General features: G+C 37.0%; 1 protein-coding gene across 1 annotated transcript in view; it reads right to left on the bottom strand.

The window, feature by feature from the left end:
- The window catches only part of dpydb (dihydropyrimidine dehydrogenase b), a 120,436-nt gene extending 108,610 nt beyond the window's left edge, over positions 1 to 11,826 (bottom strand). The window contains exons 1-3 of the mRNA XM_056743741.1: positions 11,613 to 11,826; positions 4,557 to 4,667; positions 1,553 to 1,635 (exon numbers count right to left, since the gene is read on the bottom strand). Of these exons, the coding sequence (XP_056599719.1) occupies positions 1,553 to 1,635; positions 4,557 to 4,667; positions 11,613 to 11,651 (233 nt within the window). The 5' untranslated portion in view covers positions 11,652 to 11,826. The remainder of the gene's footprint in view (positions 1 to 1,552; positions 1,636 to 4,556; positions 4,668 to 11,612) is intronic.
- Between the last annotated feature and the right edge of the window lie 6,421 nt (positions 11,827 to 18,247).

The raw sequence follows: 18,247 nt of genomic DNA, 5'->3' as shown, positions 1-18,247 counted from the left end.
CACTGCATTTATTGTCAGAATATCATGTCAACATAAGCATTTTGCTAACATGAACTTAAAATAAAAATATACTTCTTAAGCATGCATTAAACTTAATCCACAACTGTTGACATTAGTTAAAGGGATAGTTCACTCAAAAAATGAAAATTCTGTCATTATTTAACCACCCTGAGATTGCTCCAAACTGGTATACATTTATTTGTCACAACTATCTTCCTTTGAGTTTAAAAGAACAATTTCAGTAACCAAACAGAAGTCATCCCCCATTGACTACCATAGTATTTATATTCCCTACTATGGCAGTAAATGGGAGGTGAGATCTTTTTGTTTACTGAAATCCCTCTAAATATCTTCCTTTGTGTTCAGCAGAACAAAGAAATTTATACAGTTTTGGAACAAAACTAAATGATGACAGAATTTTTATATTTTGGTGAACTATACCAACAATGCCCAATAAACAAACAATTGTATTTGTATTAACTAACAAGGATTAATAAGTGCTGAAAACGATATTGCTTATTATTAGTTATTGTCAGCTGATGCATTTACCAATGTTAAAGGTCCAATGTAGGGCTGCAACAACTAATCGATAAAATCGATAATGAAAATAGTTGTTTTCATTATCGATTAGTTGGTCTGTGACGTCACTTGCGAGGTGCGCAGTTATGAATCAAGCGTGTCTTCTTCCCTTTTAAAATGACAACGCGTCTCTCCATGCATCCAGAGCTGCGCTGTTTTTATGAGACTGTCACTCCGTGTATGCTTCTCTCAGTGCAGCGGGAGGTGCGCAGTTTTAAAGTCAAACAAGTCTCTCTGTGCAGCAAGAGGTGGGCCGTTTTTAAGTCGAATGTTTCTCTCAATCTCATTCGACAGCTCAGTCAGCATGTAAGTGGCACCGGAATCTGTGTTTTGATTCGGTCCAGTTACATACCGGATAGGTTTCGTTACCCAACCCTGGTGTCAGCCACCGTAGTGCTTTGAAAGAGAGGGGTGAGTGAGCCGTTGGTTGCAATTCAAAACTTCAGCACTAGATGCCGCTAAATTTCATACACTGGATCTTTAACAAAAACAACCTTCTTGTAAAGTGTTTTTTATTAACTGTGTATTTCAGCTTGAAGCCTTGAGTTCTTATTTATTGCTTGCATTGTTTTTATGCACCATTCTTGAAGTGTAAATAGAACTCAGACCAGCCTGAAAACCAGCGGCACTCATGATCAAGTATTCCAATGTTGTCCTGGGATCCCCAAAAGCATTTTCAACTAACAAATTTAACATTTACATTTTTCACTGTGCACTGAGCCTTAGCATCTCCTGCAGGGTTGAAGAGTCAAGGCAAGGCCCGGAGGGAGGCATCCCTCCAACAAATTAATCCCTCAGAAAAGCAGAGCTGAGTGCTGCATCTACACTCATCTGTTCCCTCCGTAATGAAGAATGACTTACGATGCAACCCGTCCTCACCTCACGAAACGGCGCGCACACGCATTCCTTCGGCTGCCTACCCAAATCTCCTCCTTGCGTTGACTGTGACTGTTACCATGGAGACGGTGCTTACCTCAGCGCTTCCCGAAGTGCCCCACGCTCGCTCAGAGTTGTGTGCTTGATGTCATCGAAGTTGTTCTCCAAATCCGAGCAAGACTGTAAAATTTGAACACACAAGGACAATGTTAAGATACAGTAAAGCAGATTGATTGTTTGTTTAACAAATCGATATCTGCGCAACTGTAAATTGCAAAGTGTGCAAATTATACAGACTTCCTAAGGTTTATTTTTACTTTAATCCAATTACCAGATCTTTTAAATCAAGCAACCTCACTTCACAGTATACATTTATTTTAAATCCATGAATTTTGCAAGAATCGAACCCATGACCCTGGTGTTCCTAGCAACATTCTATAGGATGTTACCAAGCACTAGTTTAAACATTCTTTACAATTTAAAATGGTTTTAATTGATAATGACATGAGCACTTATTTTTTACCTTTATTAATGTTGTACTATTTTACAACCTACAGAGTTGTCTCACATATGACATAAATGGTTATGAATCTTAAGGCCCTTTAAGAATATCCAGCAGGCAGTAGATTTAAATATGACTTTACTGAAGGATTACGCTTTTGAGTAGACCTAATATACAGTTCAGAGATTATCCTGCTTTTAAAGATTTACCAGTTTCTACTTTAAAAACGGAAGGATTAATTGGTGCCATTTAACACTGTAACATGACACGGTTGACATTATCAGAGAGGCATAAAAAGGAATCCCCAGCCCCACCCATTCTGCGAGGCAAAGTTCAAGCTGCTTAAGCTGTTTCCTTTATTCCATAAGCGAACACATTTTTGCAGGAGCCATTGTGAAAACTGACTTAAGCTACTTAATGAAATTCAAAGGGATGAGCAGCCAGGAAATTCCCCCACACAAATATAGGATTGAAGCGCCAGGAGAATAAAATCACAACAGAATTGAGATTGAGACTGAGACTAACACGATTTCCACACGCTGAGTTAATTTATGGCATCAGACAGCGTTCCTACATTTTATTATTATACAGATGGGCGGTGAATAAGATACCTATTCAATGAGCCATCTGATATTCTTCTAGAGGTCCTTTATGACATTACAAATTTAGCAGAGCAATATAGTCTGTATTAAAAAGCATGGCAATTTTTTTTAAATGACGTCTCAATATGAAGCCCTGACTGACATGTTTTGCTGGTATTTTATACCAGAATATTCAGTCACCATGAGCAAACTGATAACATGTCCTTTTAACTTAAAAGATTTGGTAGTTGTATTTATTAAGCACAGATAAACACAACAACAGTTGACTTTAGTACTGTACAAATATGATAAAACAATAAGAAAAAAACTATACTAATAAAATCAGCAAATAATTTAACATACAAGATTTAAAATCTAAAAATCTAAAAAGTTTAACTATAAAAATTTATTATTATAAAAAATACTGTTATTTTATATTTAACTTTCACTTGATCATTTTTGTCATGAGTAGATAAGACTAATATTGGATTATTATCTCTCAGTAACTGTAAGATTTTGAGTCAAAGGCCCAATTATTCAAATGTTTTGCATAGTTACTTACGTTTTAACTTATTTTACTTAAAGACTTAAGCTATAACACTTCTTGGGAGGTATTTGGGAGGGAAGGGAGACACATCCACTGTAAACTTTCAATGAAAGTTTGGACCAGGGAATTCATTATAAATGTTTGGTCGGGGGCAAGTTGTCACACCACCTCAGGGTGGATTTATTTTTAAAAGTCCTTTCTGTGTAGACACTGAACTGTGCTCCTGAACATTTTACCAATTTTTGCCCTGGAAAAAGATAGACTGCTTTGAACACTCACCGATTTTTTGTGACAACATGCTGCAATTCTCTCTACCTATGCCCCCCTCCATTACTCCATGTACTATTGTGTTGTTGACAATGTGCTCTTTTGTATTTTCATTCCAAATGCAAAAATACTTGACCTCTGTCCGCTGTGTGTCACAAGACTAATCTCAGAGCTTCTGTGTGGTATTAAACCTCATCTGTGTGGTAAAATGAAACATAATTACATTTCCAATTACACCCAGGCATTGTTAGGACTGGGATAACCATTGACATTTTCACTTGAAATTATGTGTAGCATTTTCCCCCTGCAAAGGATTAGTCTAATCCAACATCTTGGGGGCTTTATTATTATTAATTAGACAAAATGCTTAGTGCTGGGAATTGGTAGAAGCCTATAATTTAAGCAGCTAATTAATATGCAAGCTCTGAAACAATTTGGTATTTCATCAATGCAAGTCACCACATGGCGAAAAAGCATTTAAAATGAACATTTGAATATGCTTATGAGCCTTGACTCATAGGACTCACAGGATATGATAATAATTGAGAGGAAATTTGAAATATTTAATCCACTTGGGGAATTGAGGGGGGGGGCATCTGCTTATGATGCATTTTCATAATGTCTCCAGGCTTTTGCTGCAGTTTTTTGATGAGTGCTACAGAATAACTCATTGATACATTGTAAGAAAAAGGGCAGAAGGAGTCAAAATTTGAATCTCTACAATAATTGGACAAACTAGGCGGCTGGAACTAATTATAGAATTATAATCTTCAGCCCTATTATTGCTCATCAGAGTAATATGATCACCAGTATAATAGCTGAATCTCCACACCAAAAACTATCATCACAGACTTTTGTTATCAGCAGTAAAACGGGAGGAAGTTTGTTCTTGTGGATGCGGCTTCTAGACACATAGCTTGTCATTATTCTCCTTTAAGATCTAATTTTCACTTTGCTGAGACGCAGAGAAGAACGCTATGATTGTACCACATCAGCAGCAGTAGAAACTCCACAAACAAGGAAAGACGTATGAGCTCGGAATGACGTGACAAGGGTTTTTCTTCATATTTGCTGTTTCTTTAATATTTAATGCGAGGCTCAAAGCAGAAGTATATGTGATGGTTTGGAAAAGTGAGAGTTATTTTAGGTAGCCAGTGAGAATATCTTGTTAGTTTTTTTATAGTAAAAGAGGCTCTAGACTCACATCGCAGTTCCTCTCTGGGTTTCTCTTCCAATGCTTCTTCTCCTTCTTCTTTGAGGCAGTAGAATGGAGATCCGCGTGGGTCTTCACCCTCGGGTTCAAGGCGAGAATGTTCTGAAGCACAATTACACACAATCACATTGTTACATGTTCTAAGGATCAATCCATGCAAGAGCATTTTTAAACGATGCGTGACATTTTTTCAAAAAATGAAAAACAAATGAAGTAAAACTAATAAACAGCACAAGACGGGCAAATGAAAAACAGGAAAAGGAATTTTGGACACCTATGCCAGATTTGAAAAAGGCTAAACATTAAAGGGAGACAGGTGACGGAGATAAAACACTAATGGGAGACTAACAGAGAAACAAGGGGCGGAGATACACGGACAGGAGGACACGTGGCGAATTATCAAAACATACATCCGCGTCTCTCCACAAATAACAAAACATACATACAAGACATTGTGTTGTCACGGTCTTGTCCACAATGCATGAAAGCTCGAAAGAGGAAGGACGGAACCCTGACAAATTACAATATACATTTTCTCTAACACTTTTAAGCCACATTTGCAATCGCTTCTAACCCACTGATCCTAAGTTCATGTTTAGTGGATGTATGTAAAAGATTCCAACAATTCAACATTATATTTAGTGTATTTCAGTTTACATCCACCACTAAACATTCCACAGAGGAAATCTTGCTATAATACCATGCATCTCATTAACATATACAGTCTTTATTTTATTTTTTCTTGAATTACTGTACTATTTTTTATTATAATGTATCTAAAGCAACATTGCAACAACGAAAATTGTATAAAAGCCCTATATAAATGAAATCAAACGTAAGGTTTGATGCTTTCTTTAAGTTTACAAGGTCTCATGGACTCACTATAGGACTTTACTATATGTAGAGGTTTGAAGACTTTTATCTTCTTTTTTATGTTTTTCTAGCGTTTTATGATTCAAATGCTTTCAAACAGTAAACATCAAACCGGGCACCTTCATGCCTGCCAATAAAATCGCACCACCATCCCAGAGGAGCTGGAGGAAGGAACCAGTGTGAGATCTTTTAATGGCAAACACAATTAACAGGCAGTTTACTGAGGTAGTGGAGAATGAGAGAGGGAGAGACCATCATTACCATCACACTAATACCAATTTCATGCTCTTCGTAGTGTAAAAGAATACCATGTCCACCATCATTTCATTGTGCTGAAACAATATCCGACAAAGGCCAGGGGCAAATTGAAATTAGCCTCTTTGGCCCAATTGCCCCATCTGTGAAGGCCTTTTGAAAAAAAAAATCTCCTAAAAACAGGACTCACAAAAAAAATCCTGACATTACGTACCGGTAGTTCTCGTGTGAATGTTTGTGCAGATAATACAGTTTATAATCCGGCACGCTTCATTTCCTAAACAAATTTCAGTGTCACGTTTGCCATTTATGCAACAAAACTTGAATGAACTGTTTGAAAACAAATATGGTGAAATGGAGAAAATATGGCTGTCTTTCCTTCATACTCTTAGAACCATGGCAGGGTAAATTATTGATAATACTATTAATATGTAGAATGTGTAAATCAGTCTCGGCGTTGTTTGGGCAAACGGGTCTTGGGTTTCACTTTAATCATTTTATTTTTATTTGTTATTATTATTGTCAGGTCTGTGGAGACATTCTGATGTCTTCAACCCTTTGATACTCGGATAGGCTTTATTTGTTTTCTGCCAAATACACTTCAATATTGTTCATTTGTAAGCTTTCTGCATTTTTGTAGCATTCGGTTTACAAAAAAATGCTACACTGTGTCTGCACAGAAATTGCATCACCAATTAGATCTAGACACCATGCATTGGAGGCAAATAGTTAATAAGATGCAAACAAAAGAAGTGCAATCGGCTATTGTTAAATAATTACAATATAAGTTTACCACAGTTTAGCACTTAGTCTTAGGAGAATTCTCTTTGTTTTCAAAAAAAAAAATCTGGCTTGCAAAGGTATTGTTTCCTTTCTGGTACTCGACCGATAACCGTGTCAGTCAAGCTAGTGTTTATTTGCTGTAATAGGCTTGGTCTGACAAGCAAGCAGGAGTCATAGCATGAGCTTTAAGCCATGTTTGACCAGCCGCAGATGAGCAGATTGGAAAATCTATGGATGGCAACCTCAACGTGACGCACATCCTGCCCTGATCCAAAAACAAACAAGTATCAAAAGTAAAAAGATACACTTAATCAAGGCCTATAAATAAACAAACATCCTTGTACATTTAGTTACTAAATGACTTCAGTGCTTGCACTGTTTTCTTGTAAGCAGTGTAAAAACACTGAGCTCCTATGCCAATTAGATCAATATTGTGTAAGGGGAAACACATCCATACGAAGAGAAGATCTATATAAGAGGAGATCAATAGCTCCTCTAAATTTAAAAGCCCTTCTGTGACTGTTAAACAAGCTCGAGATAGAAATGATAGTCTATTTCATGTCAAGACGAGCTTTTAAAGATGTGACTACCTTTACACTCAGCATTGTTATGGCTGTTCATGTATTCCTCTGTATGGGTTGTAAGGTAACTGCTGAGGAATTACAGTTTACCTTTACCAGAGACATACACTACGCCTACATAGATTGAACTTTGTCTTCAAGTTAAAGAGGTGACTGTGCTTTGTAGGTTTAAATAAAAACTGCTTTAAATGCCAGAAAGGTTAGAGTTTCAGCTCCTCTCAAAATATCACAGCTTCAGGTCTAGAGAGCTTTTAAAAAATAGCTGTGGGATTCAATACAATGAAATCACAGCAGAAACATACCGAAGAGCAAATACTGTATATATACATAGGATGAAAAGACGGCAGGCTGTGGTCGGAGGGATAGGGAAAGGCTGAGAGGGTTCAGCAGGCATTTTGAGCAGCATGTGATGTGCTGTGCGTTTCATTTCCACAGGGAGGGTTCTGGAGACTGGCTTTATCACTCTCTGCTGGTCATACTGATCCATTGAGACAACAAATCAATAATGGCTTTTCCCTGCCAAACCTTCCTGTTATCCAAAAAAATATATGATCAAATGATTGGAAATTATGTTATTCTTGTCACATAGCCTTTGTGGTGCCTTGAATTTGGTAGTTTTTTAAATTCTGAATCTAATTTCAATTTATAATCCACTGCAGCCAGAAATAATGTTAAAACGAAACAACGTGTGCCCATCGAAATAAGCGCAGATACAGTATGTTCAACAATATAATTAACATTGATGACATCACGATGTAGATAAAAAGTCAACATCAAGTATTGTAAGCATTTGTGGAATGATCTTAAAGAAGACAATTTGACCTCTTTCCAAAGCACGCTTCATCTTTCATAACACAGCCCCCTCCCTCCCTGAGGCGGAATAGTTAAACACAATCTACAGAGATTCTTGCCTAGTCTTTTTGCCTGAAATCGATACGCGAATTGATCCTCCATTGCTGAAATGAAGCCACGGCGCACCAGCAGCCAAGCAATGTTCAGCACAATCCCAGAATATCATTTAGTCCTGTAACATAATTATAGAGAGCAATAAAGATCATTTGGCATCAACATCATCTTGCTCAGCTAAAGGCCTCCTGAAGCTTCTATTCAGTCTGTTGTAATGAGTAAAACAGAGCTGGGCTTGATTCGCACAGGAAAGCAGGAGCGACTGCAAGATCTTGCATCTTTGGACTGACCGCGTTCGAAGTCTTTGTGAATGGGTTTGTTTTTGTCATATTAATTTAATAACAGCATTGCTCTTTATTAACTTATTCCTGTCCATCCTCCATTTAGAATTGTCATGGAGAGAAACAGATAATAGATATATTAACAGTTCATATAATAAGTTAATAACTTTCAAAATAAATGTAAGGTTTAATATTTCTATATCATTTCAAACTTTATTCAGGATGCACTTAATGCAAAATGGGTTTTAAGTAGTAAAATCTAAATAAACTGATATTTAAGCAACAATATACATCCATTTTTCAATATATTTTTATGTCATACAGCATGAACTCGATACAAAACTATGAAGACCAAGGAATACATGTATATGACACCATTAAAGGAAAATACAATGAGGATGGACGTAACACTGGCTAAATATTTCTTCAGTCCTCAACCCGCCTCCTCGGTCGGTCGGTCGGTCGGGATCGATCGATCGATAGATAGATAGATTAATGCAAAAATCAATAAAATGAATAAAAAAAATAATAATAATATTAGTTACGGCAAAATGAAAATTGTTATGGCTAAATCAATTCTTGAAGAAAACAAGTTGCATTTTTACAGTGAGACAAATTAAAGTGAAAATTCTGTCATAATTTACCCACCCTCTTGTCATTTCAAACATGTATGGCTTTCTTTTAAAAACTACAAAAGAAGATATTTTGAAAAAACAGCTGTACCCATTCACTTTTCACTGTTCACATTCAAAACCAGTGCAAGTCAATGGCTAGCCATTGTTCACTTATCAACATTCTTTAAAATATCTCTTATTTTGTGTTCTGCAGCAGAAAAAAAAGACAAGGCGGCGAGTACATGATGAAAGATTTTTTTCTTTTTGGGAGAACTATCCCTTTAGAAACTTAAAAAGGTTGCGTAAAAAGTCTGAAGGGACATTTCTTAATACTGTTCACAACACTGTGCCTGGTATAATCATTGACTCAGGGTTATGAACCCGGCCGGGGTTGATAGTTGTAGGATAACTTAACCTTAAGGATTGATGCCTCATTATCAATGTCCTTTTTGTACAAAATACTATTTCTAGTCTAAAAATGTATAATAAAACAATGGTCAGCTATCCAACTGTGAAATAGTTTCACTCATTCTGGTGTCTTCTCAGATCTACAATTGGATTTGCCTAAATCTTTGATCTGTTCATGGTTCCAGCTCTTATCAGCATCTGTAAACAATGTGAAGCATGTGCAATTTTTATAATTTCAAAAGAAAACAGGACTTATACTGCAAAATTGCAGTCCCGCTTTCCTGAAATAATCTGTTTAAAACAAAAATACCGTATTGCTTTGAAAAAAAGGAGAGCTGTTTATCTCCCTTGTGCAATCCCACTACATGTGTTCTATGTAACCTTTTATATAATCACTTACATCAGTAACATATGTCATACTCTGAGGCCACTGTCACGGTAACCATTGCATAAAATCACTGATCATTACCGTGATTAGAATAAATATTCACAACTTCATCGTGAATTGGCAAAGGACATATTTTTTACAGCTCTGATGAAAGCTCCAGTAGGTACAGCGTCCAACTTTGACAACCATGATATGGATGTCTGTCAGCTAATGGGGCTTTCATAACGTTCATATTGCAATTATGGCTTTTAAGTCGACAATTTTCTATCACGGTACTTGACTCGCTATCAGGAAGTGGTCATTGTTGGGGTTCGGGGCCTTCCATAAAACGCCGTAGCCCTTTGTGTAAGCGGCCACATTAATCTGTTTTTTAACGAACGCTGATGGCCATCCCGGAGGATTTTTTAATGAATCCGTGAGCACACACAAAGGCACACGTTTAGCGCTCTCGGAAAAGCAGGATATTAAAATGAGACGTCTGACAGCATTGCCAAAATGAATGGCCAATTTAATTGCCCCACGGACAGCCATTATTATGACATTTAGTGAGGTATTTTCAGTGGTAGACAGGAGTCGTTTAGAGCGCATTTTAAGTGCACTCCACACGCCAAGGTCACGTTGCCATAGTCATAACACTCATGAATAGAAATGCTAATGAGAGTCGTCAGTAACAGTTCTATTTTCCGTATGAAAGTCAATGCCCATATCTACTCAACTTTAAAGCAAAAGCTTTATCTCACCTGAGCAGAGATGTCAACCAGTGTTTGCCGTGCATACCAAGACTTGATGAAAAAAATAGTGTTTTCTTGCCACTTACAGAAATGGTTCATGGACAGCAAGTCAGATTTAGCAATGTCAGATCAAACATGGCTAAAGCTTTTAAAAGCAAAGCCTAATGTCAAAAAATCTAGCTTGTATTTAAGATGGTTTGTTTCACTACGATCCATCTGTTGACTGAATGGACGGTTGATTATGACTCCTTGTGTTGTGATCCAACTCAATTACGATAATTGGTTTTAATTCAGGGACACGATGTCTTCAAAAAAATCTTTTGAACAAAATAGCTTTCCTAGGCTAATTTAACCACTTAATTAGGAAGCTGCTTGCTTAAGTACACCTGATAAGAACAAAACATGACTTAACACTTGTCTTTCTTGCCGTTAAATACTCAAGATGTTTAAAAGAAGTTGATTGGTAGTTTTACATCTGCACTTTAGGTAACCAATAAAATGCTTGGCTATACAGGGGTTGTGTGCCGCCCATCCACAAAACATCACAAATATTGAGTAAATTCACTGTGCGTAATAGGAGGACCATGTCAGTGAAAACTTGTTTAGGCAATAGAAAATATTCTTGACACTGTACATTTTCATGAAGACATTACTTGTGGGTTCATTTGTACCGTGTGTACGGCCAATGAAAGTGGGTCACTGTCCAAGGTTCTGAAATATTTCCCTACCTGAAGACAAGGCCATGTAGCAGTGCTATTGATTTCACCTTTAATTCTTCCTTGCCTTTAAAAATGTTCAGGCACATTTAAAACAGTCCTTCAATTTCAAATATTAAAGGCTGTAAAAAATCTCATATGTAGCCTATTTGATGTAATTCTTTGTCAATGTACTATAAAAGTGCAACCTATAAAACTTTTATAATTGTATTGGAAAAAATATATATTTGTGTTATCAGCAATGACATAATACTGCAGTATCTTCTCGTGCTCAAACAAATACAATTTTAAGACGTACTATAAAATCTGATTGTATTAAATCAAAGCCATTTGTTCTTTTCTTTATGGTCTTACTTTTAAAAAAATGTTTCTATTCAGTTTCTAAAGTGTTTGTGACCCACACAAATAACCTTACCTAACTTCAAAACATTGACACGTGTCAAGAAACATCAATAGATGAGTGTTGAAAAACAACCGACCAAGACACTTAAGTTCAAGTACACTGTGTTACCTCGATATCCGGCAATTCTTTGCTTAGCATTGTAGCCATAATGTCCGATTGCAGGTTTGATCCAATCCCTCCTCCGACAGATACAAGAGAGCTCGTGACCGAAGCAGAACTAAGCACGCGCTTAGAACTTTGTTGAACGCGCCTACAAACACGAGACTAGACCATTATTTTATACAAATAAACCTGCAGCAGCAAGCTCTAAACTTTATAATATCACGGACAGCTGAACGAGTTGTTCTTAGAAATACACTTCTTACATATATAGTCTGTTTTCACGCAATATTTTGCGAAATTAACAAAAAGAGTTTAAATCTCAGTAGTTCTGTGGCAAATGGTAGATTCCGAGACCGACGTTCACGGGGTCAAAGGTAAGCGCTGCGTTCCTACAAGTTAAGGCACGGCGTCACGTGCACATTCCATGTAGTCTACTTACATGTTTGTGTCCTTTATTGTTGTTTTGTTGTTGTATGGGTTTTTGTATCATTTATCTTTGTATGTCATTATGTTTCTGTTCTTAGCATAAAAAGGTACAGCATGTATTTCATTGTTTTATACTTTCTCTTTAAGAAGTAAAGTACAGAGGTATAAAATGACTTATATACTATACATTTAAATATGTGACCCTGGACGACAAAACCAGTCTTATTTTAAGAAATTTAGATTTTTACATCATCTGAATATCTAAGCTTTCTACTGATATATGGTTTGTATTTTTTGGCAGAACAACAACTGTTTACAAAGCAGGAATCTGAAGGTGCAAAAAAAGCTAAATATTGAGAAAATCATCTTTGAAGTTGTCAATAATAGGCACTATAGCAGGCCATCCACTCAAAAAAATAACGTTTATATACATTTACGGTTGGAAATGCATTAAATATCTTCATGGAACATGATCTTTACTTAATATCCTAATGACTTTTGGCATAAAAGAAAAAATCTATAATTTTTACCCATACCCTATATTTTTGCCAATTACTAAAAATTTCCCCATGCTACTTTGTGTCCAGGGTCACATATACTATTCATACATCATAAAAAATTGCATCATTATAAAATGGTACATAGATCGAAGCCAGTTCATATGATATTGCCACTTTTCAGATTCATTTTGAATACTGTTGTCATAACGTATATTGTTTTTGCCAGTTCTTATAATTTGCTGCTTCTATACATGGTTTTTCATAAGTTAAATTGGAGAATATCTTGTCTTTGGGTGTCTTATTGAAATTCAGTCTGCTATAAAGTGGAATGAGGGACGGAGGCACTCATGTTGCAAGTCTACATCAGAACCGATCTTTGACATAATCTTATCCAAATTATGTCCCTGACTGGTCCCTCCTCTCCTTTTTTTTACAGTAAACATGAGGCTCAAAGTCTGATGACCTAAGATTCCATTCATTTTATCATTTGGTCTCTGAGCTATGGTATAGCAGTATTGTCTTTATGGAGTAGTCAAGGCTATATTTAGTAATATTTTTTGCTGTATTTGTACTGAGATAGAAACAGACTGTCCAACTGTTGCTCTATTATAAAAATTATCTGTAAAGGCCAAAAAACATAAAATATGTAAATAGCTGCTGGTAATTGGATTCAATTCAAATTGAGTTGAATATGATCCAAATTAAAATCAAATGTTATCCACTATCCATTACATTTGAGCATACATATCCCAGGCATCCTTGAAACATACACACGTCTAACCAATATTAGTGCACGGTACAGTAAATGATGACACATTTTCAAGAACAGATTTTCGCTTTATTATGAAACATTGATAATAGCAAACAGATGTGTATTTAGATTCTACTATTTTGTTGTAGTACACCCAGAATAAAAAATAACAGTATAACAACTTATCAGATGTGTATTTAGTGTAAGACGAAAAGCTTTGTTTACTTGTTTATGTAGACACCACAGCAGTCACATGTAGAAATAGGTCACTTCACCTTTCATTAAGTAGTGTTTATTCCTCCTGCCTGCTTGCATCTGTCTCGTCTTTGCAGTCAGAGCGGGTTTCTCTCCAGCACAACACAGCAGGTCGAACGTGAGCAGGGCTTGATGTTCAAACACCTGCCGACTGCTGAGAAGCTTTATTTTTCAAATCTGCAACACTGGAGCTGAGCTTCTCAGTGGTTGTGTGTGTGTGTGTGTGTGTGCGGGCCCCGGGTGTATGTATGTGCGAGCACGCCTTGTGTGTGTGCGCGTTTGCACCTCAAGTGTTTTTTCTTGCAGCTTCTATTTAGCGTTCAACACAGTGTGATGCTTTACAGCAAGACAATTATTTTTGTCACTCATTATAATCATTGAACACAATGTTAGTCTTTAACACCAGGCAATTAGTTTTGCCATCCATTAGAAAAACGTCTGTGTATGTCATCACAAAATAATATATTTCAAATAAACAAGCTCATACATTTCCACCAAAAAGTATTTCTGTTTGCCCCTCTTCATATTCGGCCTATATTTTTCGAATCTAATATTTATGTTCAGGACAGCAGCCTCCTCATGCTGAGAGCTGATAAGCCCGAGGCGTTTTACTGATCAGAGGGATTGTGGATCCTCTAGAATCAGCAGGGGTCAGAATATCATTATAATCAACCAGCTGTAGACGTACAGATTCAGCGCTCTGGCATACACTACATGTACCAGAATCCAGCACAGCGTTGTCATCACGCATACCGACTCTGGCAACAGATGACACACTTGGCTCCCGAGAATTTTTCCTCTCTTCCGTGTCGGCCAATTCGGTGAATCAGCATTTGATTGATTCTCGTCACACAGCGTTTGTGTGCTGAAAGAGAAATGATCTCAGTCCTTGGGCAGTAACAAACCTGACATCAGATAAGTGTCCTTTCATTTTCAAAGCGAAGGAAGGCAGCTTGATTGGACGTTTGTGAAAAGAGCCACTGTCAGTGTGCAGGCATATTTCACTGGCCTGCTGGAAAACAAAACCAAGGGGTGTATATTTAAAGTGATAGTTCACCCAAAAATGAAAATTCGGTCATCGTCAACTCACCCACTTGTCATTTCAAACCTTTATGACTTTCTTTCTTAAGCAGAACCCAAAAGAAGATATTTTGAAGAAAGTTGGTAACCGAACAGCACTGGCAAAACCAATGCAAGTGAATGGGGGCCAGTTAACAACATGTTTTAAAAGGTTGTTTTACCGCAAAATGATGGGTTCTTTTAATTCATTGTTAGGCCAAAATTATGACCCAACTCTGGATTGAAAATAACCCTGAATTTATTTCGAGTTTATTACTGATTGATGAGTTGCTGAGCTAATTGAGCGCATTTTCATTATTTTACATTTTATATTACTCACTCAAAATTTATGCACAGATTAAATGAAAATAGAAAGTATTCACTATTTATTGACTATAAATCTTCTTATGCTTATGGTGACAGTGGTGAAAATGCCAGATTTTTCAATATATTAGAATATATAATATTATTGGATATATATTAGTCTAATGCTAACATTTTATTTGCAATTCGTAGGTTCAAACATCTTTCTGATTTCAATAGGTCTCTTTCATTTACAATCTCGCATACCTTTGACTCAAGCACATTGCTTCATCATCAGAGCGCTGCTATCCTTAGTGAGTGCGCTCCGCGTGTGCATGCATATGGAATGCGCTTCGACAGATCTCTGGTTTTAACTAACCTGCACACTTTCATGCATTCTTTGATCCGCTAGGCAACGGTTCAAAAGGGAACGACAAACAGCATTGTGTGGCAGTCAGAGAAAGAGGAACACACCAAACGGTTTCTTGCATTTAACAGGCTACCTCCTGTGACAGTGTCAGCAACAGAGAGGAGGGAAAAAAGCGGAGGTTCGTTCGCTTTTCCTTTTTTCCTTCTGCTTTTCTTTTTTCTTGTCGAGCACCTCGGAAAACCTCTGTAACTAATGTTTGTCAGGCAAACATTTGATGTCTCTGAAAAGAGTAACACAAGGAACATCTTGTTGGTAAAATACAGCTCTCATCAGTTTTCAACCTGGACTTTGTTGTCATGATTTTGGAGGTGCAAGGTGCAATTTGTGGTCAAATTCTTTGTTCTACACTCATGTGTTCATCTATAGATTAAGACAAAGAATGAACAAATGTCAAGCTCAAATGTTTTATTTCCATTTTTGCCAAACGGTCTTAGAATTCTGGATTGAAAATGCCTGCCCGTCTGGCAAGACCGCCAGTGTAGAACTTGGCAGACATCCAGAACAAAAAGAATATTGGAAACCATATTTCTGATATGATGAAACAACAGAGAAATATTCTGCAATATTGTTCCACCAGGAACCACAACTTCACAGTCATTTCAATTAATTGATACAGTAATTCATATCAATGACAGGTGCAAATTCAGATCAAATGAAACGTGAGCTTTGAAATGCATGACATTTTATAATAACTTGCCATTCTCTGTTGTTGGTGGAGCATTAAACATTTACAGTATTTCATTTTTCCCTCTACTGTTCCACTGAGGTCTGAAACAGAAAAACGAATTCAACAGCACATCGTAATAAAAGAGAATGGTCTTACTGTAAAAAACAAGCTGCATGTGCGTAGCAATCTTCATTTTTAATATTTTTTTGTCTATATGTTGTCAGCTCTGACTTCGATGGATGATTGCAGAGAAAAACATGTTGTGAGATAACAGGGCAAGTTCAGACTCCATGAAGCAGATCCGCTCTGTTTGTCATCTGATGCGTGCAAACTCCAAGCTCAGAAGCAGTTCTCACCACTACCTTATTTCTTCCAAGTAAGCAGAGTCTAAACTTAAGGCCAGGCTCTGTTCTGGCAGAAAGCATCTGGATTAAAGGCACGGCGGCTGTGAGCTAGCAACGCGGCCAGTCAGGGTAGCAGAGGATTAGAGGCAACTTGAAGGAACGGTTTGCAAAGCACATACAAGAGGCGGTCAACTACACCTCTGATTCGGCTCAGGGCTGTTTTGACTGCCAGTCAAGGATTTGGGGGCACTGAGAAAATGCGAGGTGTTGGACAGCTTTGCCGGCAGCTCTGCCTGGATTGGGGGGATCGAGCTGAAGCTGACCTTTGGGTTACTTTGACAAGAGAAGCGACGGTGCTTGCAGTCCTCTCCAGTTCGACTCAGTGGAGGTCTCACAGGTGGGTGAAGTATGTTCTTAAGTTTATGTGACAACATTGAGTTTTTGTAACTTTCCGAGCATGCCGCAAGCAATGCCATGGTCAAAGGTTTGATTCTCAACACTGATTAGATTGTACTGTACATTTCTGTAGTTTGTGAATGCATAAACATAAATGACAAGGATAATGCAACGTTCCACTGTGTGTCTTGGCAGTGCTGTGTCTGCCTATTAACTATCTGCTGTGATGGAAATATTAATTCATTTTGAAACAGATTTATTGTGTTACATATGAGAACTAATTTGTGTGGTATTTCAGACAAAAATAAGCTCACATTTACTACTCTTAATACAGATGCTGAATGCAATGCAATAGCACTGTGCCCAGAGTACAAACTTGCCTTCTGCTACATATATTATGCTTAATATAGATCACCTTATTTACAAAACAATTGTGTAATCCAGGCTGATGATAGCAAGCATCAACTTTTGATTTTAGAGATGCACAGATATATTGGCCAATATTTGGTATCAGTTTCGGTAAGCATTTTTTTCACACAATATTGAATATCGGACAATAGTTAAAAAACAGTGGATGATCAGGGCCAATATATACTGTTAATCAAAAGAGGACAGGAAAATGCAATGAATTTATGCTCTGTGTGTAGAAAATATGAAGAAATATCATCAGTTTGTTGAATTATATGAATTATTAAAGGTGGGGTGCCACAGTGTTTCATCCATTCTGACTTCTTTACAATGTAAAACGTACTAGCTTCTCATGCTTGACATGGTCAACTTGTCAAAAAACAATTGGATATATGATGTAGTATTTCCGTGCTCGATACACTCCCCCAGAGTTCAAATAGGTTTCTTAAAGTTTTTACGAACATGAAAATCTGTTTCGTAACAACTTTTCTTAGTCCCTTATTGGACAATTCTCCCGGAAGAGCACGCCCACGCAAACCCTCCGCACACATGCAAGAGGTCATCTGTTTTGGGAAATAATCGTACAGCTGTATCTTTCTTTTATAAATGTGATCAAACTAAAGACTCTTTGAACATACAAAGTATGCAATACTACTCCATAGGTACTTAAGATTAATATGAGATTGGCGTGCGTGCATGACTGTGTGTATTACGTCCGCATTACCATAAGAAAGTGAAGAAATATTAATTTAATTTTGAGAATTTGGTTTGTAAATTAATATTACCACTATACTACCGGCATGAGTATCAGCATCGGCAGATATCACTCTGAATAATTGGTATCGGTAGAGAAATGAAGTATCAGTGTATCACTAATTTCAGATCAATTTCACTATGATTTAAATCGTTGATGTACTCAGTCAATATTAAAGATATCAAGGTTATATTTTCACATAATCTTCTTTACATTACATCGAATGATTTTATGTATAAAATAGTAAATCACAAAAAAATGACTTTAGCCTGTTTTTCTAAGGTGGTCACATTTAACATCCTGACAATTTCCCCCCATGGTGTAGCCTAATGGTTAAAGATCTGGGCA

Source organism: Triplophysa dalaica, chromosome 3 (genome assembly GCF_015846415.1).
Source record: "Triplophysa dalaica isolate WHDGS20190420 chromosome 3, ASM1584641v1, whole genome shotgun sequence".
In the NCBI taxonomy this organism is placed as follows: domain Eukaryota; kingdom Metazoa; phylum Chordata; class Actinopteri; order Cypriniformes; family Nemacheilidae; genus Triplophysa; species Triplophysa dalaica.
The sequence above is the reverse complement of the archived record's forward strand: the minus strand, read 5'-3'. Positions and strand labels throughout refer to the sequence as shown.